Raw genomic sequence first — 20,583 nt, 5'->3', positions numbered from 1 at the left:
ATTCCAACGGAATATTTTCCGATAGACAAAAACTATGCAACAAACGCTTTAGTATGGCTTCAAAATGTACTAATGAGAAGGCTAATTCAACCAATCCGTCCGACTCCGTCCATCTGTCTGTCCGTAACGGAGTCGGAGAAGTATAATTCGGCCTTAACAAGTAACACTAGCATAGTAGTAGAATTGCTACGAGTATTATGCTAGCTAATTTAGCCAGGAAGCTAACGAAAGCTAGCTAGCTACTGTACCGTTTCGGATAAATAACTTGCGCTGTGTGGACCGTCGGAAATGTTTAGAACTCACACGTCTAAAATACTTGAAAAATATCAAAATGTCATAACAATACATAAAAACATGTGCAAGTCAGGTGGCTGAGCGGTTAGGGAAGCGGGCTAGTAATCTGAAGGTTGCCAGTTCGATTCCCGTCCGTGCCAAATGACGTTGTGTCCTTGGGCAAGGCATTCACCCTACTTGCCTCGGGGGAACGTCCCTGTACTTACTGTAAGTCGCTCTGGATAAGAGCGTCTGCTAAATGACTAAATGTAAATGTAAATAGTGCAACAAATACTGGAACACTGAAGCGTATGCTGCCCACAGCATCGGTTCCGGAACCGATGCTGCTAACACTGGCATCGTCGCTAACGGTGCCTACGGTGCTTCAAAAAAATGGGCATCGTCGGTGTTTTGACATTTTAGAACCGGAAGGTATCGGTAGTATCGGTTCTCGTGACATCCCTAGTACCAACTGTACTGTACCATACTGTACATACCAAACAGTAGCCTAATGAGGACTATATTGTTCCACTTAACGTTTAACCTTCGACTGTTGAAGTAAATGGGACTTGTTAAACGTTTTTTCATTCATCAGCCCACTTACAATTTACCACATTAACAACACTTATATTTGTAGTACTTGATGCAAGTTGAATCTAACCATTATCACCAGCAACTGCTCAATTTAAGACAAGAAAGGAGTTTGGTTAATAGAACAGAATAAACAAGGCAACCAGCTGCATTCAATAAAACATTTTATTGTACAATATGTCCAGTGTTCTTCCACTCCTTTTGTTTGTAGTGATCCGGTGATCTTCTGGCTATGATACATGTACAGCTAGCTAAAGTAAAAGTGTTGCTTACGTAGACCTACAGTCTAGCTCCAACTGCATTTAGAATCTAACAAGCTTACGATAAACTTTAACTAAAGCTGGCTGTATAAAATACTACTAATAACAATTGATATGTGGTGGTCGAAATATTAAAAAATGCTGGATTTTCGTGAATTTACCAGCTAACTTGCTTCGGACCCCTTAATCTGCAATTCATTGTTGCTAGCTCTACTAACTAGGCTAATAAGAGCTCTATAGAAGACTTAAATTGTATGCCAACGAACACCAATAACTAGAACTAATTTGACAGACGATAAGCCAACTGATTTCTGGTTATGATACACGTGCTCTCTAGCTAGCTTCAGTAAAAGTGTTGCTTATGTTAGATACTAGACCTACAGTCTAGCTCTAACTGCTTTTCGAATCAAACAAGCTATAATCTTATGATAAACTTTATCTAAAGCTAGCTATATGAAATACTACTAATAACAATTGATATGTGGTGGTAAAAATATGAAAAAATGAAGGATTTTCATCAATTTACCAGCTAACTTGCTTAGGAGACATTGAAAATGAATGAGGTTGAACGGTGGAAAATGCAATGTTTGGAACTACAGGTCGCATGTGACACGCTTTACTTCCGCATTCCTCGATAACAATGGGATTCTATGGAAGTGTCGCAACTCTCTTTTTCTATGGCTCTGGTTTGATCGGTTTGTTTCAGGGTCATGGCCAATCAGGGTCAGAGGAAGGTGGGTCTCTTATCGGAGAGTGGATTTGAAAGAATGGCGCAGGCAGCTCCAGATTAGCCTGCTCCAAACCAGACTCTCGTACATTGCATTTGTACAGAGAGTCTGGCCTCGCTCCATTGACAAGCGTTGACTTCCTTGTAGGCGGTAGTGATGTGTCGTTCGTGAACGATTCGTTCATTTTGAACGAATCATTAGTATGACTCGGGAGTAACGAGTCGTCTCAGAGAGCGATTCGTTCATTTTCTCGTGGCCGAGAACAAAAAAAAAAAGTGAAAATAACTAAACCTATAATTATCACTTGTAAACGAATATCATTCACGTGTTACTAAACCTAGTCACGCAAAAGTGAACGAGGTAAACAAATCCTTTCTGTTTGCTCTTCTGAGCCTATGCAGGTCACGTGAAAAATGATCCAAAGACTCATACCCGGCAGATGAACGAATCATTGATCCGAAGACCCGGTTGTCAAAAGAACGAAACATTGATCCGAAGACACGGTTGGGAGGAACGATTCGTTCATCTGACGTGAATGATATTCAATTAAATGCTAGTGTGATAATAAATGACCATTTCAAATCATACAAACTGTCATGATACATTATTTTAATGCAGGAATTTCTTTTTAAATAGTATCTGCTGGTTTACATGTACTAACATGAAACATGATACGTGTTTGCATTGGACGTATTTAGGCCAGGGAATTGGTTATAAAATGTTGAGCAACCCCCCCCCCCCCCCCCCCCCTCCAGTTGAAATGAACGAATGACTCGAAAAAAGATTTGTTCATTTTGCTGAACTGATGAAACAAAAGTTCTGTACATCTTCAGTCAATTCTCAAAATGTAAAAACGGCACTGGAACTCAGCAGGGTTGATGCAAAGTGTTTTATTGGTTCTCAGGTAACAAAGATTCCCAATAGAACGTGAGCCTGATCCCGGGATCAGACTGAAGTTTTCTCCGGACAATTTAACTTATATAGTCTTCTCCCCCATTGTATGTTAATATGGTACGATATGTGTTGGTTTCGTAGACATTAGGTAATCTTACAAAGCGGATCCCTTGACTCAGGGGATTCAAAACAGGTACTTTCCTACATAGACAATTCTTCCAATTAGGCTCTTTCTGACCTTGAACAGCCAGCTGCATTAGGCTTCTGGGCAAAAGGCCACAAATATGTCTCATAAGTCATAGCTGTGCGTCCTGGTCCTTTATGAAAGCATACACATGCTCCTCTCCCCCACTCTTCCTTTAATTATTTAAACCTTATTTTTGGGCTTCATGTCTCCTACTATTGTTTAGGAATAACAATAATCAGCAAACAGCTTTGCATCTGGTTTCCTATAATATAACTTGTAATAATATGGTTTCCAATAATATAGCATATACCAAAGAGTGATTACAAATATATTTAAGTCCATAATCATTAACCATCTTCATAATTACAACAGTATTGATGTTTTTTTCCACAACAGAACGAGATTCAAAGAACCGAATCAGTAAAATGATCCGAACTTCCCATCACTAGCCCTGATAGCGTAACTGAGACGACACAGGAATTAATTCCTCTTTCAAATAATAATCCCCCGTTCAAGTGTTGAGCATTAAATTAGCTGCAAGGTCTGTAGAGATCCTGGGACGAAGCCACTTTCTTTGTGTTTTGCTAATGCAGAATTTGGTCAAATAAAATAGGTAAAATAGACGTAATGAGTGGAACATAACGTGAAGTAACATGGCATTTTATTTTGTTTGAGTTTTAACTTGTCCAGTGGGTCAAGTTAATTTCTCTTCCACTTGCCCTACAAAAAAGTTAATTTCTCTTCCACTTGCCCTACAAAAAAAATCCACCAGTTTGCCACAACAAAGAAACTTGAATGATTACAAAAATTGTAAGTAACTAAAGTAACTAAAATAAGTTGTCAATTTTGAAAAAAATTCTCAGATGTCAAATACAGGGGGCATGTCCACTGAGATCGCTGAAACCACACCCACTCGCAGGAAAGCTGCTCCTCTCTCAACTGTCAAATACCGCTACAACAAAAGGGTTAGACTAAAATGGATGCTCCTAGCAGGATTGGCTTTATACAGCCGTAAAAGTGTGAGCCTCTAGAGCAGGGGTCTCCAAAGTTTTTTCTGCGAGGGCCAGATAATTTTTCCTTTCTTTAATGTGGGGCCGGGTCGGTCTGTAACAGAAAATTACATGGGCCGGAGTGACTACCAGTATTATTGTGGAGATTTTATTATGATTTTAAATGTATTTATTATGGTAGATTAGTTTATTATTTTGTTATGCACCATACATCCGTACATATCAAGGGATATATAGCCTATTAAAAGAACAGTATTACTATCGTAATTACCTTTTTTCATATTCATTGCTATTGAAATCAAAACATTTACTTATGTATGCATATTAATCAGTGTGAACTTTTATTTTTTATTTTTATATATATATAAAATTGTAAAAAAAAAAATGTCTCTGGCATTGTTCAGAAGGCCGGTCCAAATGCGTGGGTGGGCCGTATTCGGCCCCCAGGCCATAGTTTGGGGACCCCTGCTCTAGAGTCAGAATAAAATTCAGAGGACATTGACCGGCTATCCGGGATTCAGTCTCCTTATTGGTCTGCAACCGAATGTTAATTTTTTTTCTCACTTTCATGCAAGCTAGAGTAGCATTTTATTGATATGTAACTAGCATGACTTAGCCACATAACGTTAGTATCAATAAATAACAGTTTATTCATTTTAATAACAGCTTATGCGCTCTCGTTACAAGATGTTTAGGGGAAGGGCTATGCTCAGTGCCTCCATTGCGTCATCGAGCCATAATTTCAGCCCCGGCCAAAAAATTCTCAACACAAATTTTTTGAAAAACTGTTTCAAAAAACGGTCTAACTCCACAATTCCGTACCACATAGTTCACAGCCTTTGTAATGTGTCTAAAAGCAATACATTTCACACATAAAACTTGAGGTTCACTTTACAGGGATTCACTAGTTGGTGATTAGGAGGGGGGATGGGATATCGTGCTTTGGACAGACAAACACATCCTACATACGAAACATTACAGCTATTATAGGCTGATCGTTTTTTATGGAAACTGCGCTAGAAAGATATCCTACTGAATGGAGTTGGGAAATAGGGGTAGAGTTTCCTTCTGTTATGACATAATGTTCACTGTCCATTATCTTTCCTTCTAGTTGTTGTAGATAGGCCGCCAACTTGATTTATCAAATGCTAATTTTGTTACACATAATGCACTACTGCTCATGCGTAACCCGAGATCCACACTGGGAACTGGAGTCCCAATGTTACAGTAATACAGACCCTCCAGGAATTCGCGATGTTGCGATCGCACCTTATTCACGCGAATTCAACGATTCCCCGTGAATTCAGCGCGACGTTGCAATTTTAACCAATCACCGCAATTTTCCCGCAACTTTGACCAATCATCGTCGTCTCCCACAACTCTCTCCAGTAGGGGTTAAATCCAGTGTTGCTTTTTAATTTCGTTGAATAAGGTGCCAGATTTCTAGAGACTTCCAGGCGAAAAACACACCGTTAACAGTCCTGCAATTGACTGTAGTCCAGTCAATTGCTGCATGTGTTTTCTTATACTGTCTATGCCTGGCAAGCGTGAGAGCGCCGAGAGCGGACAGATACAGATTTCAATATTTTTTGTTAAAAAAAGGGAGATTCCTCCCTTCAATGCATGCGAATGTAAATCCTGGTTGGATAAGGATTAAAAATGGGATATGATGAAAATTGGCACGTTGATAAGGTTATTTAGCGGACCATTTCTCAATGGTTTTATTCTTTGATAAATGTTTGTTAATTACTTAATTTTCAACCAATAACTCAATTAAAATTACAAAGAGGGAAATTCGCAACTTTTTATCGCAACTTTCACTTGCTCCCGCAATTTCATCGCAACAAACACCTAAAAAACACTGCAACTTTCATTGCAACTTTTTGGAAAAGCTCCCACAAAATCAGGAATTTTAGCCCGCAACTATCACAAAAAAGGCCTGCGAAATCCTGGGGGGACTGATTAAAAGGACAAATTGCTGAAGAAAGGTGAGAATTTCCAAACAATTTAAACTTTTCTCTCATATTTGCAATAGGACTACTTATACCATGCCTGACAATAAGCCTACAAGTCAACTGGATTATCAGAATTGACCTATCGCGAAAGCCACGCCGCTATACTCCCAACTGTATCTAGCCCACATTGCTGCAGTCTCCTGGTCGTGTAGATTCACCCTCTACAACACCCGGAAGATCAGGAGATGCCTGTCTGAGTATTCCACCCAGATGCTAGTCCAAGCACTTGTCCTCTCCAAGTTAGACTACTGCAACTCACTGCTCACCGGTCTCCCAGCATGCGCAACCCGCCCTCTCCAGAGGATTCAGAACGCAGCAGCCCGCCTGGTCTTCAACCTACCCAGACGCTCCCATGTTACCCCGCTCCTCATCTCCCTTCACTGGCTACCCATCACGGCCCGTATCAGATTTAAGACCCTGGTACTGACCTTCTGAGCGGTGAACGGGACTGCACCCGACTACATCAAGTCTCTCCTCCAGCCTTACACCCCCACCCGCCACCTACGGTCTTCTGACAACCGTCTGGTGGTCCCACCGCTCAAGAGCGCCCGGTCCCAACACAAGCTCTTCTCCTGTCTGGCCCCCCAATGGTGGAATCAACTCCCCACGTCCATCAGAGACACTGACTGTCTCCCCACCTTCAAGAAAAGGCTTAAGACGCAGTTGTTCCAGGAGTACAACGGTACTTAGGAATGATTTGCTGGACCTGATGTTAGTTTCCACCAGGATCACAATGACTAGTTGTAACTGATTTAAATTGTTGTGAAATATTTTACTGTTGCTTGCTTTTATACAGGTATACTCTTGCACTTTTTGAGGTTCATGTTATTTAATTGTAACTTGTTTAACTACATGCTCTTAGGGTTCTTCCCTTTGGCACTTATTTGTTTTTTCACAGTGTATGCTTCATGTTTTGGCTACCCGCAATGTTTGGGGCTATCTCTTTGTTATGATCAGTGACCTATGCACTTTTGTAAATCTCTCTCTTGGAAGTCGCTTTGGATAAAAGCGTCTGCTAAATGAATAAATGTAAATGTATGTATCTAGCTCTCGTAATAGGGTCTGTGCTGGAAACTTCACATTGCCTACTTTAATTCGGAAACCGTAGATTATAAACTTAAACATGACGCCATAACAACCAATTACGAATTTGTGACTGGCAAGGCGACGATGAAGTCCACTCTGAGTTTTGATCAGATCTTCCCTAGAACATGCCTGCTATACCCGCTGGACCAGTTGGTGACAATTAACTTCTCTCTTCGAATGTTAACTTTCCACTATCCCCTAAGCTTGTCTTCTGGCAGGCGATACCGAAGCATTCGGTCTCGCACACGCAGACGGGACAACAGTTTCTTTCCAAGGGCCATCAGGCATGGACATTGATATGGACACTGATACACTTCTCACTAGTCACTTTACACACTGTCACTTTCAGATACTGGTTGCACCATCAGCAATATTTCACTATTGTACTTCACTCGTCTTAGGTTAGCATAGGTTTATAAGGTTAGTATAGGTTATTTCAGCTACTGGTTTCACTATCAGCAATATTGAACGATTGTACTTCACTTGTCTTAGGTTTATAAGGTTAGTATAGGTTATTATGTGTATTATGTGTATTTAGAGGTTTAGTATACTGTATTGAATATTGTATATTATTTGTATATTAGGAGGTTTACAATAGTTTAGCTTATCATAGATGTAATCTATGTTCTGTGTACTTATATATTATGTTATGCCAGGTTGCTTTGCGTTTTCTTGTCCTAAGAATTTCAGTGCCCAGTCTGACCCTGTGTTGTTCTGTGCATCTGACAATAAAAGACTTTAACTTGAACGAGCTGAGCATCAACTGAAAAGGAGTGAAAGTGTACGGAGAGAAATGTAGCTGATGAAGAGAAAAAAGTGACTGAGCTAAACTCGGTGGAGCTTACCGCCCTCCTCCACTCAAACTCAATGCTTTCTTTTATAAATAATATAAAATATGTAGTCATTTAGCAGACGCTCTTATCCAGAGCGATATAAGAGAAAGTAAACTTCATCCACAGACACGTGTTTGGCGTTTGGATAAACGCTTCATTTACATTTAGTCATTTAGCAGACGCTCTTATCCAGAGCGACTTACAGTAAGTACAGGGACATTCCCCCCGAGGCAAGTAGGGTGAAGTGCCTTGCCCAAGGACACAACGTCATTTGGCACGGCTGGGAATCGAACTGGCAACCTTCAGATTACTAGCCCGACACCTCACCGCTCAGCCACCTGACTCCCGATCCTTCACAATCCTTAAATGATAATTTGCTGCTAGTTTTGCTCTCTTCACTTTCAACTCAGTCGAGTTGACTGAACTGCACTAAAATAGCTCTCGTAAACCAAAATGATATGGATATAGCGGGCCTAAAACCGGCTTAAGACAGGAACAATATTATATATGTCAGTGTGATACAGAAAATCCAAGACTATTTTACTGCACTGCTGTAACAAGAACAGTCTCTAAGAGGGAGCGCAGAGGGGTTGTTTAATCACAGGGCAGTCAAGGTACAAGCAGCTTGGTAACAGGATCCGTACAAGTGGGACTCCAAAAGATTACGATAGCAGAGTTTGGAAAAAAGATGAAATACTGGCTAGCTAGCTAAGAAAAATATTATATTTAAAGTGGATGGTTTATTTCAGTAGGTATAGCTGGAAGGTTATTAGCAACAAAATGTTTGCTGTGCAGACTACACAAAGTCACAACGGTTTAGCCAAAAAGAAAACAGGGATTTGATTTTCATTGCTTTAGGCATCATCACTTTATCACTTGCTGGACAACCTTTCAATTGACAATTTACAAATACACTTTTGGGTACCCTATAGCATACTGTTATTGAGAAGCACATTTCCTTTTACATCCAATATGGCCAGGTTAGCAGTGCTGACTTCTGGAATAACTGCTACTTTAAAAGGGTTTTCTTTATAGACGAAATGCTAGCTAGCTAACAGAACAATGATATGAGTGACTTTTGTTAACCCTCGAAGGTTCACAACGACCTATCGTTGTGCTGCGACAACTTTACCCAATACAAAAACAAATAAAAAGCATTTTCTTTTAACCTTCGCGCTGTGGGGGGTGTGAGACAGCCCGACGGTTAAAAGAAAATGCTACACTTTATTTTTGTATGAGGTAAAGTTGTTGCAACACGTGGGGGGGTCACAATGACCCAAAAATAACACAAGGGTTAAATACATGTATGGGTTTACTGATGTCAGTCCTGCCTGCACTTTGCAAATCTGCACAGACTTTTAACACCAAATCAACTACAAAACTTCATCACCAGCCGCATCACAAACATGGGCACTATAACTACAACTTCAGCCTCCTTGGTCGGCAGAACTCTACATGCAAGCAGTGGCGGTTCTACATTGAATTACACCCAGGGCGAGACGCCCTTCGCGCCCCCCCCCATTGAAATCAAAAGGCTGTTATGGTAATACCGATTATGTTCTATACAGCTAAAACAGCCTGGGGTCAAATTGACACCAAACATAATAGGAGGGTTACATAAACATGCCCTTAAACGCTAAATGTCTGTTATTACATGCTATATTAATATAACTTTTAGGGAGGAACACTTTTAGTTATGACGTTAAACTATACTTTGTATATGTCACGAAATATAGTTGTAGCAAATAGCAAATGTTCGTCTTTGAAACTACCTACAGATTTGAAAATTCCGTTGGCTAATTACAGGGCCTAACCTAAATAATGAAAATAAATAATAACTGAACTTGTAACAGTTTTGTTGCAAAGCACACTATTATGGTGAAATGTTATCTCGTGTTTGTTGAGTTAAAACCGAAATATTGTTGTTGCATAGCAAGCATCATAGCAAAAAGGCTAACAAACGTAAGAGATAGCCTATACCCACCAATTAACATTAGCCCTTCATTTATGACATGGATACCGTAATAATCATACAGAGACATATTTGCATACCTTTATCTTTTTCTCGTTTCTCCTCTTCTTTTCTTTTTTTTCGAAATTGGGCACCTGATGGCTTACTTGACCTTTTCCTGTCCATCTTCTTTGGCACTCAACAGTCAACAGATTTCCCATCCCCCCAACACTGTCACTCACGACCAGAAGTCAAGACTAAACCAATTCACCTTGGTGACCACAATCGTTTTGTGTTACATATTTTTAGTAGCCATTTCACACAATTAAAAAAAAACAAAATGTGCAGGAACTTTAGGCCTATATTTATAATATTATGAATGAAATGTGCGTTATTTGGAAGAAAGTCGAGGTGCAACTGATTTTAGCCCACTAATAGAGACTAGAGTATTGCACTATACAGTGGACCCTAACCCTACCCCCCACCCCCCTTGTCCGTTCCATTTGGGAGACCTAGTCAGGTGAGCTATCTGTCCCCCTCCCCTTTTTTCACACAGCTTCTGTGCACGGCACCTTCTCAGCAAGCCAGGGGTGCCTGCAGCTGCCTGAAGGGGGCGCCAATTTGCCAATTCCCCACACAGTGAAATGATAGAAAAGAGAAAACCGCTTCGCGGCACAGAGATTTTTATTTATTTATTTTATGCTCATGCGCCCCCCACGTGACATGAAAAAATGCCGCCCCGGGCGGCTGCCCGGTCCGCCCGTGCCTAAAACCGCCCCTGCATGCAAGCGCTGTATTATGGACTCAACCATTGTGTATGTAATGACTTCTGTTATGAACTAAATGTCTAGATGTTTGTGGTGTTAAGTCAATTCCTAGGCACTATTCCTATCATGTTAGCCTCCTTGGTCAGTTTCTCGAGGCGTGGATATAGCGATCCACAAACAGGCATACGACAGGAATAATCTTCGTACAAATTTAGTCTCCTTGGTCAATTGTCATGTCTTATTTATGCGAATGCGATACAGAAAATACAAGACTATTTACAGGATTGCATAGCACAAAGGGAAAAAAAATCAAATAATTCCTTACATTGCCCAGTTAAATAGATGACACCTTCAAGAACCTCTGATTGGAGGTGTGCTTTCATTAGCGCACGTTCACGTTTTTTGTTTTTTTAATGCCAGAAACGGATGCAAGCTCAAATTTTGACATATTCTATTTTGTGTGCCAGGGGACATACCGTTTCAAGAATGGGGCCAGATACATTGGAGAATATTACATGAATCTGAAACATGGCCAGGGTATCTTCTACTACCCAGATGGATCAAAATACGAAGGTTGCTATAAGGCTGAGAGCTTAGGCTTGGATTTGTGACAGATTGAACAAATTGATGTGTCACACCTTCATAAACATTCATACAGTGTATCAGCCTATGTGTGTCTGACACCCCCTCCTTTTTTTCTTTTTTTTTTAGGAACCTGGGTTGAAGATCAGCGCCAGGGTCACGGAATATACACCTACCCCAATGAGGACACATACGATGGAGAGTGGTTGTGCCATCAAAGGTAATTAAGTTGATACTACTGCCTTACTATGATTTTAATCTGTAAGCCTGACTCTTAAAGTTACTGCTGCCACTGCTGCTGCCTCCAGGTGTAGGACACTCTTTAAGGGACCTCTAAACAACATTAACCACTGGGGAAAATTGTAAGGGGGCCCGCTGTTACACATCCCTCTCTCCTTTCTCTCGTTATGGTAGGCATGGGCAGGGTACGTACAGCTACCACGTCACCGGCTCCAGGTACATAGGGACGTGGGTGAATGGTAAGATGGAGTTGGCGGGAGAGTTCATTCATCTGAACCACAGATACCAGGGAAACTTCCTTAACAACAATGTAAGTCAGCCTTGCAGGTTGAAAACTCTTTCAATGTTAACTGGCCAAAACAATTATTGGCTGTTCTTATTAATACTAGAAGCGCCAAGCCAGTTTTCTTTACTACATGACCTCTGGGTAATCAGACAGGGACGTTGTTACTGACAGATAATGGTCGCTAGATGGCGCTTCTTGCATGGAGAAAGGTCGGAAAATGAACATGCCTTTGTCAATCTGTCATTTATTTCCGTATTGTTAGTCGTTGATTATGTCATTAGAGCGTTTGTTGTCTAGCCCTTCAATCATTCAACAAAATGAAATGTATTGGCGAAAGGATGTCAAACATGTTGCAGGTTAGACTGCGGTTGGTCTATAGTTGCCCGATATTATCAACATTTTATTGTCAGCTATAAAACAAGATTACGTTGTTTACATTTAGTCATTTAGCAGACGCTCTTATCCAGAGCGACTTACAGTAAGTACAGGGACATTCTCCCGAGGCAAGTAGGGTGAAGTGCCTTGCCCAAGGACACAACATTAATTGACACGACCGGGAATCGAACTGGCAACCTTCAGATTACCAGCCCGATTCCCTAACCGACCTCACCAACCGCTCACCCACCCGCTCACCCACCTCCCTAACCGCTCACCCACCTGACTGTTGTCCCCAGTCAAAAGTGTAAACACACAGGGACATCATAAACATTCAATTGTCCAATTAGATCCAGTTATCCTGGCAAAACAAGTATCCTAATGTTCTTCATTTATTGTCAGGACACAATCCAAATATTGCAAAAATGAGAGCCATGTGTAATTTGTTTGTAATGATGTTTTGCCTAATTCAACGACTTTCGGAATGACAAGACAGGCAGTGTAGACTTTTACAGGCAGCGGATAATATCATACTGGTTGAGAATGTGTATTTTGGTTTTATGTAGGCTATTACTGTAAGATTGGGACTCCAGTTTCAAGTGTGGATGGCGGGTTACGCAAGGGCAGTAGCGCATGTAAAACGAAAGTTGCATTTGCAAGTAGGCGGCCTATCTACTACAACTAGCCTGACAGATCATTTAGATTAGCTTATGTTTTGTTCCCTTTACATCTACGGACTAAATAGAATAAGGCGAATTGTGCACAGGCTTTCAGATTTTTTTTTAGCTGGTAAACCATGAATGAATCTTTCAAGCTGTTTGAAAGGCGCGTTATCCCATCCCCCCTTCTAATGATCAATTGCGTAGTGAATCAATGGATTGGTCTCAACAGTTCCTTTAAACGTTGTCTAGCTTAAATCCAGTTACCCAACATTCCAAGCATTCCAATCTGATAAGCCTACTTACAGCTCTAGTATACATTTCATTTAGCCTAGCTAAATTGGTATGTTCACCCACTCTGTACAAAATATGGGCATTCATTGCAGCCAGATGTAGGAGGTTGTAAAATGCTCATTTACTCATTTATACCTCTCAATATTTCAGAAATGTTATTGTAAGCTATTTTATTGAGTGGGCTGTTATAATGTTAGGCAGGAATTCGAAAAGGGGGACTTTGTGAAGTAGGAAGTTGGGTGCAAAGAGAGTGGAAACGGCCGAATCGAGGAGTTATGGAGCCCTGTCTGTCTGTGTCTCTAATTAATAAATTATAAGCCTTCAAGAACAATCGGTTACACTATTAAGAATCCAATGATCATAACAGCCCCTGAATTGCTGTCATATCCTTTTATTAGGCCTACTTTATTGGGGTGTGCACAAAGCATTGTTCTCTCTCATATATATATATTGGGTGTGCTCAAGCCTTTGGCGAGCACACACATTGACCTCTCACATATATATTTTTATTATTTATTTATTTTCCCACCCATAAGGATCCCTCAATATTTGGAGTACATAGACAACGCTGTCAAAATGTTCGTCTTGTTAGCGATTGCATTGCTTGTATTTTTATTTATGTTCTGTAGCACGGTTTAGGAGCTTACAACGTTTTTGTGGCAAAAAGTGCATTGTGTGGCAAAAGGGAACTCAGTGCTAACCAAACATCACAACGTCAGCACACGTGAGCAACGATGTATAGATACGACGTGCTAATAAGACTGTTGCTCAGCAAGTACTACTTGAAGTAGGCTATCGTGCCGTGGTGTACTAGCAGTATCATACATTTAAGCAATTCAAGACTTGCATGTACAGTAAGTAATGTCACATTAAATAATGTATTTAAACTCAAGCTTGTGTGGTGTGTCGCTGTCTTCAATGCCACAGCCTAAACTTTATGTCAAAAGAAACGTTTTTCATTTCCGGCGCATTCAAACAATCCCCTCAGTGAAGTTTGGCGAGCAACAGCAGCCAGGCTAGCTTGCTCGTAGCACAATTTACCGGGGTCAGCTTCTCCACGCAGGGCTCTAGACTGAGACCAAATGGTTGCAAACTTCTTTTGATTTAACCATTTCCCCCTAAGTAAATGTCAAGCTTATTTACGTTTTTGGGGGCATATTTTCAGTTAGATGATACCGTTTGAATCGTGATTCCATCTGAAATACTGCCGGTGACAACGTTGTTAGAATAGCTTGTTGGGGTTCAGCTCGTTTCAAAGGGGGTTCTTAATGAATGAATGCAATATGAGTAGGCTAAATGCTTGAAAATATCACTAGAAGGGAAAAACTTAAAGTGACGTTTAAAGGCTGAATTATACTACTCCGTTACGGACAGACATACGGACGGAGTCGGACGGATTCGTTGAATTTATAGTACTCCGAAGGCTGTGGGTGCTGAAAACAACTCACCGCCAGAAGAGTAGGTGGCGCTGCACTGCGATGCTAGCTAGGTTATCGAAAAGTCAGAGCAAATTTACAAATTAGCCGTTTCATCAATAAAATAAACACATTTTCAGCAACTACACTGCCCATTTCTCATCACATTTTAATTCAGATGCTGATTTACATGTACTGTTTTTAGCTGAAATATGAATTGTAAAAACTTACAGCAATGGCGGTCAAAGGATTCTGTTCGTCTTGTTGGTCACGGCAACCCCGCCCCCGACGCAAGTGGTTCTTAATACGGTCCAATCACAGCCAAGGGGTATCCGTAAAATGAGGAAGACGGACAGATGGATAGCAGAGAATGTCTAATATAGGGAGAACTGCCACTCTCGGGAAACTTCCGGGTTCTGAACTGGTTGCAGTTCCATGTGAGGGCGCTAACGAGCGAGTGCAGAATGAATGGAGGTCTATGGAGCTATACCCCACTTTTCTCGGGATAAAATTTTTTGTTTAGTAATTTGAATTCTGAATTCGAAAGGGGAGGCAAAAAAAATACACACTGCTGGCTGCTTTACGGCAAGCTCTGGTCACTTCCTTTTTTCTCTCAAGGCATCGACAACACAGCTGACAGGTTAGGCTCTCCCTGTCAATACACATGCTAGAAAGAGTTTTGGCTTGCTAATGTTGTTGCTAATGTTGCTAATGCTCTGACATTCTGATTCCGCTTCGGATGCCATCAAGCGGGAGCTCTGGTCGTAGTCAGTCCTTCACTATCCAATCAGCATTCATTAGCAGAATGCTAGCGTGTTATGGGCAACAACGATTCACCCTGTAAGAAATCAAAAGGACGTAAGTACTCGTTCATTCAACTTTCGACCTATAATCCATGTTGAACATGCAAAAACTACAATCAAATCGGAGATTTCTCAACAACAATCAGGCGAAAGAGACAAATTTAGCCGTTTAGCGCCATAGACTCCCATTCAACATGCACCCGCTCGCGATCACCCCCAGTGGAACTCTGGTGGAACTGCAACCAAATTTGGTACAATGGGGCTTAATAGGGAGTGGCAAGGCTCTCCTTAAACAGGCTCTGCGGATAGTCAGGAAAATCAGGAGGTGCACATAGAGCTCTCCGATGGGCTCGGAGAGGGCAGAGCCATAGAAAAAGAGAGTTGCGACACACTTTGATCTCGCCGACACGTGATCATGTGGTTCAAGTAGCTCGCTGTAGTTCCAAAAAAACCCACTGCTGTCAACCTGTTTGAATGGTTTTCAATGAAGCTGGCCAACGGAAGTCGCTTTCACAGGCAAATGACGAATGAAACAGGCTTGGTTAAAGAAATCCGATATTCTGGCTATTCAGCAGACTCGTATCTACAAAAGGCAGTACTCCCTGACGTTTTTGGTGTAGAATGGAGTGAAGTACAACATTGTGAACACTCACTGCCAGTGAAACACAGGAAAAAAGCTAGAGCTTTTTTGTCACGTGGTTCCGGTAGCTTGCTGTAGTTAAAAAAACCTACTGCTGTCAACCTGTTTGAATGGTTTTCGGCGGGACAGACAGCACCACCATCTCGATTCACAGACATTTTCGGTATATTAACACAATGTCAATTGGTTACTGGTGTATTGTATCATGTATGTCTGATACTTTCTTAACATTTATGTATTACATTAATTTATACATAACACAATATTGTGAAGCAGAGCTAGAAATGGCTATGCTAGCTACCGATACTGTACCAACTGTACCATACTGTACATACCAAACAGTAGCCTAATGAGGACTATATTGTTCCACTTAACGTTTAACCTTCGACTGTTGAAGTAAATGGGACTTGTTAAAGTTTTTTTATTCATCAGCCCACTTACAATTTACCACATTAACAACATTTATATTTGTAGTCCATCCATCCATCATCTTCCGCTTGTCCGGGGGTCGGGTCGCGGGGGCAGCAACCTAAGCAGGGAGGCCCAGACTTTCCTCTCCCCGGCCACTTCCACCAGCTCTTCCTGGGGGACCCCGAGGCGTTCCCAGGCCAGCCGAGAGACATAGTCCCTCCAGCGTGTCCTGGGTCTTCCCCGGGGCCTCTTCCCAGTGGGACGTGCCCAGAACACCTCACCAGGGAGGCATCCAGGAGGCATCCTTATCAGATGCCCGAGCCACCTCAACTGGCCCCTCTCGACGCGGAGGAGCAGCGGTTCTACTCTGAGCCCCTCCCGGATGACCGAGCTTCTCACTCTATCTCTAAGGGAGAGCCCGGACACCCTGCGGAGAAAACTCATTTCGGCCGCTTGTATTCGCGATCTCGTTCTTTCGGTCACTACCCACAGTTCGTGACCATAGGTGAGGGTAGGAACGTAGATCGTCTGGTAAATAGAGAGCTTCGCCTTTCGACTCAGCTCCTTCTTCACCACAACGGACCGATGCAGAGCCCGCATCACTGCGGACGCCGCACCGATCCGCCTGTCGATCTCGCGCTCCATCCTTCCCTCACTCGTGAACAAGACCCCGAGATACTTGAACTCCTCCGCTTGGGACAAGATCTCCTCCCCGACCCGGAGATTGCACTCCACCTTTTTCCGGTCGATAACCATGGCCTCAGATTTGGAGGTGCTGATTCCCATCCCAGCCGCTTCGCATTCGGTTGCGAACCGCTCCAGTGAGAGCTGGAGGTCACGGCCCGATGAAGCCAACAGGATGACATCATCCGCAAAAAGCAGCGACCCGATCCTGAGGTCCCCAAACCGGACCCCCTCAACGCCCTGGCTGCGCCTAGAAATTCTGTCCATATAAGTTATGAACAGAATCGGTGACAAAGGGCAGCCCTGGCGGAGTCCAACCCTCACCGGGAACAAGTTCGACTTACTACCGGCAATGCGGACCAAACTCTGGCACCGGTCGTACAGGGACCGAACAGCCCCGATCAGGGAGTCCGGTACCCCGTACTCCCGGAGCACCCCCCACATGAGCCCCCAAGGGACACGGTCGAACGCCTTTTCCAAATCCACAAAACATGTGTAGACTGGTTGGGCGAATTATATTTGTAGTACTTGATGCAAGTTGAATCTAACCTTTATCACCAGCAACTGCTCAATTTGAGACAAGAAAGGAGTTTGGTAAATAGAACAGAATATAGAATATAGAAATTCGGACACACTGAAAATGAATGGGGTTCAACGGTGGAAAATACAATGTTTGGAACTATAGGTCGCATGAGACACGTTTTATTTCCGCATTCCTCGATAATAATGGGAGTCTATGGAAGTGTCGCAACAATCTTTTTCTATGGCTCTGGGAGAGGGCATTCCACATCGGAGAGGGCGTTCCCTGTCTCCGTGAAAACAGAGTAGTATATTTCGGCCTTCAGTCATAGAGGTTAGGACCATTTTTACACCAGATTGCCCAATATCTTCCTTTTCAACTGAGGCTGCTATAGCTTGTCACTATTTCCTCTTGCAGCGGAAATGAGAACACAACCGTTTCATTCTACACTTCACTTTTTGTATTTTGAATTGTAAATGAGCAGCAACAAATGTATGCTTTTAAATCTATGCAATCTTCATAAATAATAAGTAGGATTTTTTATATAAAATATACAGAAATATCAGTTAAATTAGAGTTAATAAACGGACCCATCTGCAACCGACGCAAGCAAGCACACCCTACAATTTCCCCAGAAATTGTACCCTGTCTAGTTAATAAATGGTTTAGCCTACCATTTGCAAAATAGTTGCAAACTATCAAAGTCATATAATATTATTAGTTTCACTCATTTGTGAATATGCAAACTGCATTCATTAGTTCCATTTATCTGCTTTCCAAAAAATATTTGCATTTTACAAATACAATTCAGGGCTCAACATTTTTTGGCACTGTTCCCTCCGGGCCAGTGGGTTTGAAACTTACTGGCCCCAAGACAATTTTTACTGGCCCCCCCTCCAAAAGTTGTAATGTATCATTGTTACAACAAAACCAAAGACTTATAAGTTGTGTTATTCTGTTAACATGTTTAACCATTTATTAAACACATCCTGGATATAAAAAGAACAACAATGAAATCACATTTCTAGTGATAAAAAATAAAAAGGTAATAGTCAGCAAAACAATTGACTTTTAACCTCAAACATGACGTGCTCTCTTCCCTGCTGACAGCCATCTCTGCACAACTCTGTCTGGCTGAAACCTCTGGTCCCTCAATGCTAATATATAAAAGCTTCCATAGCATTTCATCAGTATGGTACTAAGTACCCGAGACGACACCATTCTTCTGCTGCAGTTCATAGCCTGGGGGAACGAGGCGAACGGCTGGCCCGTCTTAATTACGTGATATGCCGTTGTTATAAGTCGTGCAATAACACGATGGGAATCTACATTTAAATTCCTGACCAGCATGGTCAACGGCTTGGAAGATGGATTGTCAAATCGTTAAACAGTGGCTCGCTTTTTTCCTAGCTCCAAAACTCGTGCACGCTTGCAACTAGCTGTACACGTCATACTTTGCAACAACCAGTCGCGAGCTTGTGAGCTGGAGCTAAGGCATTGCAGAAAACTGTCAGAATGTGGTACAAGTCGAATCAAGAAGCACATGTGAACTTAACAAAAATCAATACTATTGGTATTGTAGTATTATACGTGCAGGGTCTATACGTTGTTCTTTTTGCTTTGTGTTTTTAGTTTGATTGCGTAAAATAACATAAATAAATAAAAAGCCAGGCAACTGTACATTATCAAGTCCTTTCTCCTTGTTCTCATTCAGCTCAGGTAAATCAGCGATATGCTGATGTTCCCTTTTGTGCTCGTCCCCTGTTCGTATCCGTGAGCACGTTTCCAGGCAACTTTTCTTGACGTAAGTGTAACGGATGTGTGTTCAGGGCATGAACAGGCACAACTCAATGGGTTTTGTCATTTATTCGCTCCTGCAAAAGACAATGGAACAACAAATGGCCTTTTTCTTCTCTTTCTTTTTGCACCACAGCTTCCTAAACACGCAAATAAAATATATGTATGCTAAAGTCTGTGGAGAACTAACGTTAGCCACAAGGGCGCCGTATAGGGGGGAAAAGTTAGGACGATTCTAAGGGCCCCTGACTGACAGGGGCCTAAAAAAAATAGGCAAAAAGTCATATAAAATGATATTATATTATATAAACCATCATCGAGTATATAATACATTTAAAATATAATAATACAATGAATGATCTCTTTGTTTTTACTTGTGTTTGGCAATAAAGGTTAAATATCCCTATTGACCAAAAAGTAAACATCCATATTGACCGACCATCCCCCTGTATCTGCATGAAATGGTTTGATCCTGCCTTAGCGCACTAATCGGTGACGGTGTTTAGTTGCAGTCAGTAGATGCTCTAGTCGCTAGAATGTCAGGCCGTAAACACAAATCAGGGTTTCGGAAAAGATCAGAGAAAAAAGAGAGGATAGACAAAAGAGAGGGTTTCAATCAGTAACCCAGTTTTTTACCAAGAAAGGTGGGTAGCCAATCTGTGAGTGGTATTAACCTGTTGATTTAATGTCCATATAAGCTATCTAGCTACCCAGCTAACAAGGGACGTCCTGGGGACGTCATTTTGTTATAAGGTTACCTCCCCTCTCTCTGCTTTGCCCGCCCAGAGAATCTGGCCCGCCCATAAGAAACTGAGCTACGACCGTGCAAGGTTTTTATCCTCGAGAGACATCATGGCTTGCAAACGAACGAAGCATTATATTTGCTCAGTTTGGATGTACAAAGGAAAAAAATAATATTTTTACAGTTCCTTCATCCGAGCCTCTGAAGACCCAGTGTCTTAATTTTATTTTCTCTGGAAATGCGCCTACACAACTTCTGTTGTAGGCGCATTTGTTTTTTATGTCTGCGCCAAACACTTCAGCCACAAATTTTTCCTCAACTTGAGCTAATACAAAACTGGCCTTGCTGAAATTAAATTCTGGATCGGTACTAACTCTCCTTCGTCCAGCTACTAACCTCGGACAAGTTAGTTAACTAACGCTATATCATTTTGTAGCTTTACTGTATATGGTTACCTAGCTTGCTACCCTTAGAATGTGGCTGTAACATTAGCTCTGCAGCTAACAGCTGAGTTACTGTCGCTAATGGAAAGGTAGATAG

The 20,583-nt window shown here is 41.7% G+C and overlaps 1 protein-coding gene across 1 annotated transcript in view; it reads left to right on the top strand.

The window, feature by feature from the left end:
- Window positions 1-20,583, top strand: part of rsph1 (radial spoke head component 1) — a 38,770-nt gene that overhangs the window by 3,541 nt on the left and 14,646 nt on the right. Inside the window, exons 3-5 of the mRNA XM_067258709.1 lie at window positions 11,063-11,168; window positions 11,307-11,397; window positions 11,592-11,727. Coding sequence (XP_067114810.1) covers window positions 11,063-11,168; window positions 11,307-11,397; window positions 11,592-11,727 — 333 coding nt within the window. The remainder of the gene's footprint in view (window positions 1-11,062; window positions 11,169-11,306; window positions 11,398-11,591; window positions 11,728-20,583) is intronic.

Source organism: Osmerus mordax, chromosome 2, assembly GCF_038355195.1.
Source record: "Osmerus mordax isolate fOsmMor3 chromosome 2, fOsmMor3.pri, whole genome shotgun sequence".
Lineage (NCBI taxonomy): Eukaryota > Metazoa > Chordata > Actinopteri > Osmeriformes > Osmeridae > Osmerus > Osmerus mordax.
Note: the sequence above shows the minus strand (reverse complement) of the source record. Positions and strands in the feature narration are given on the sequence as shown.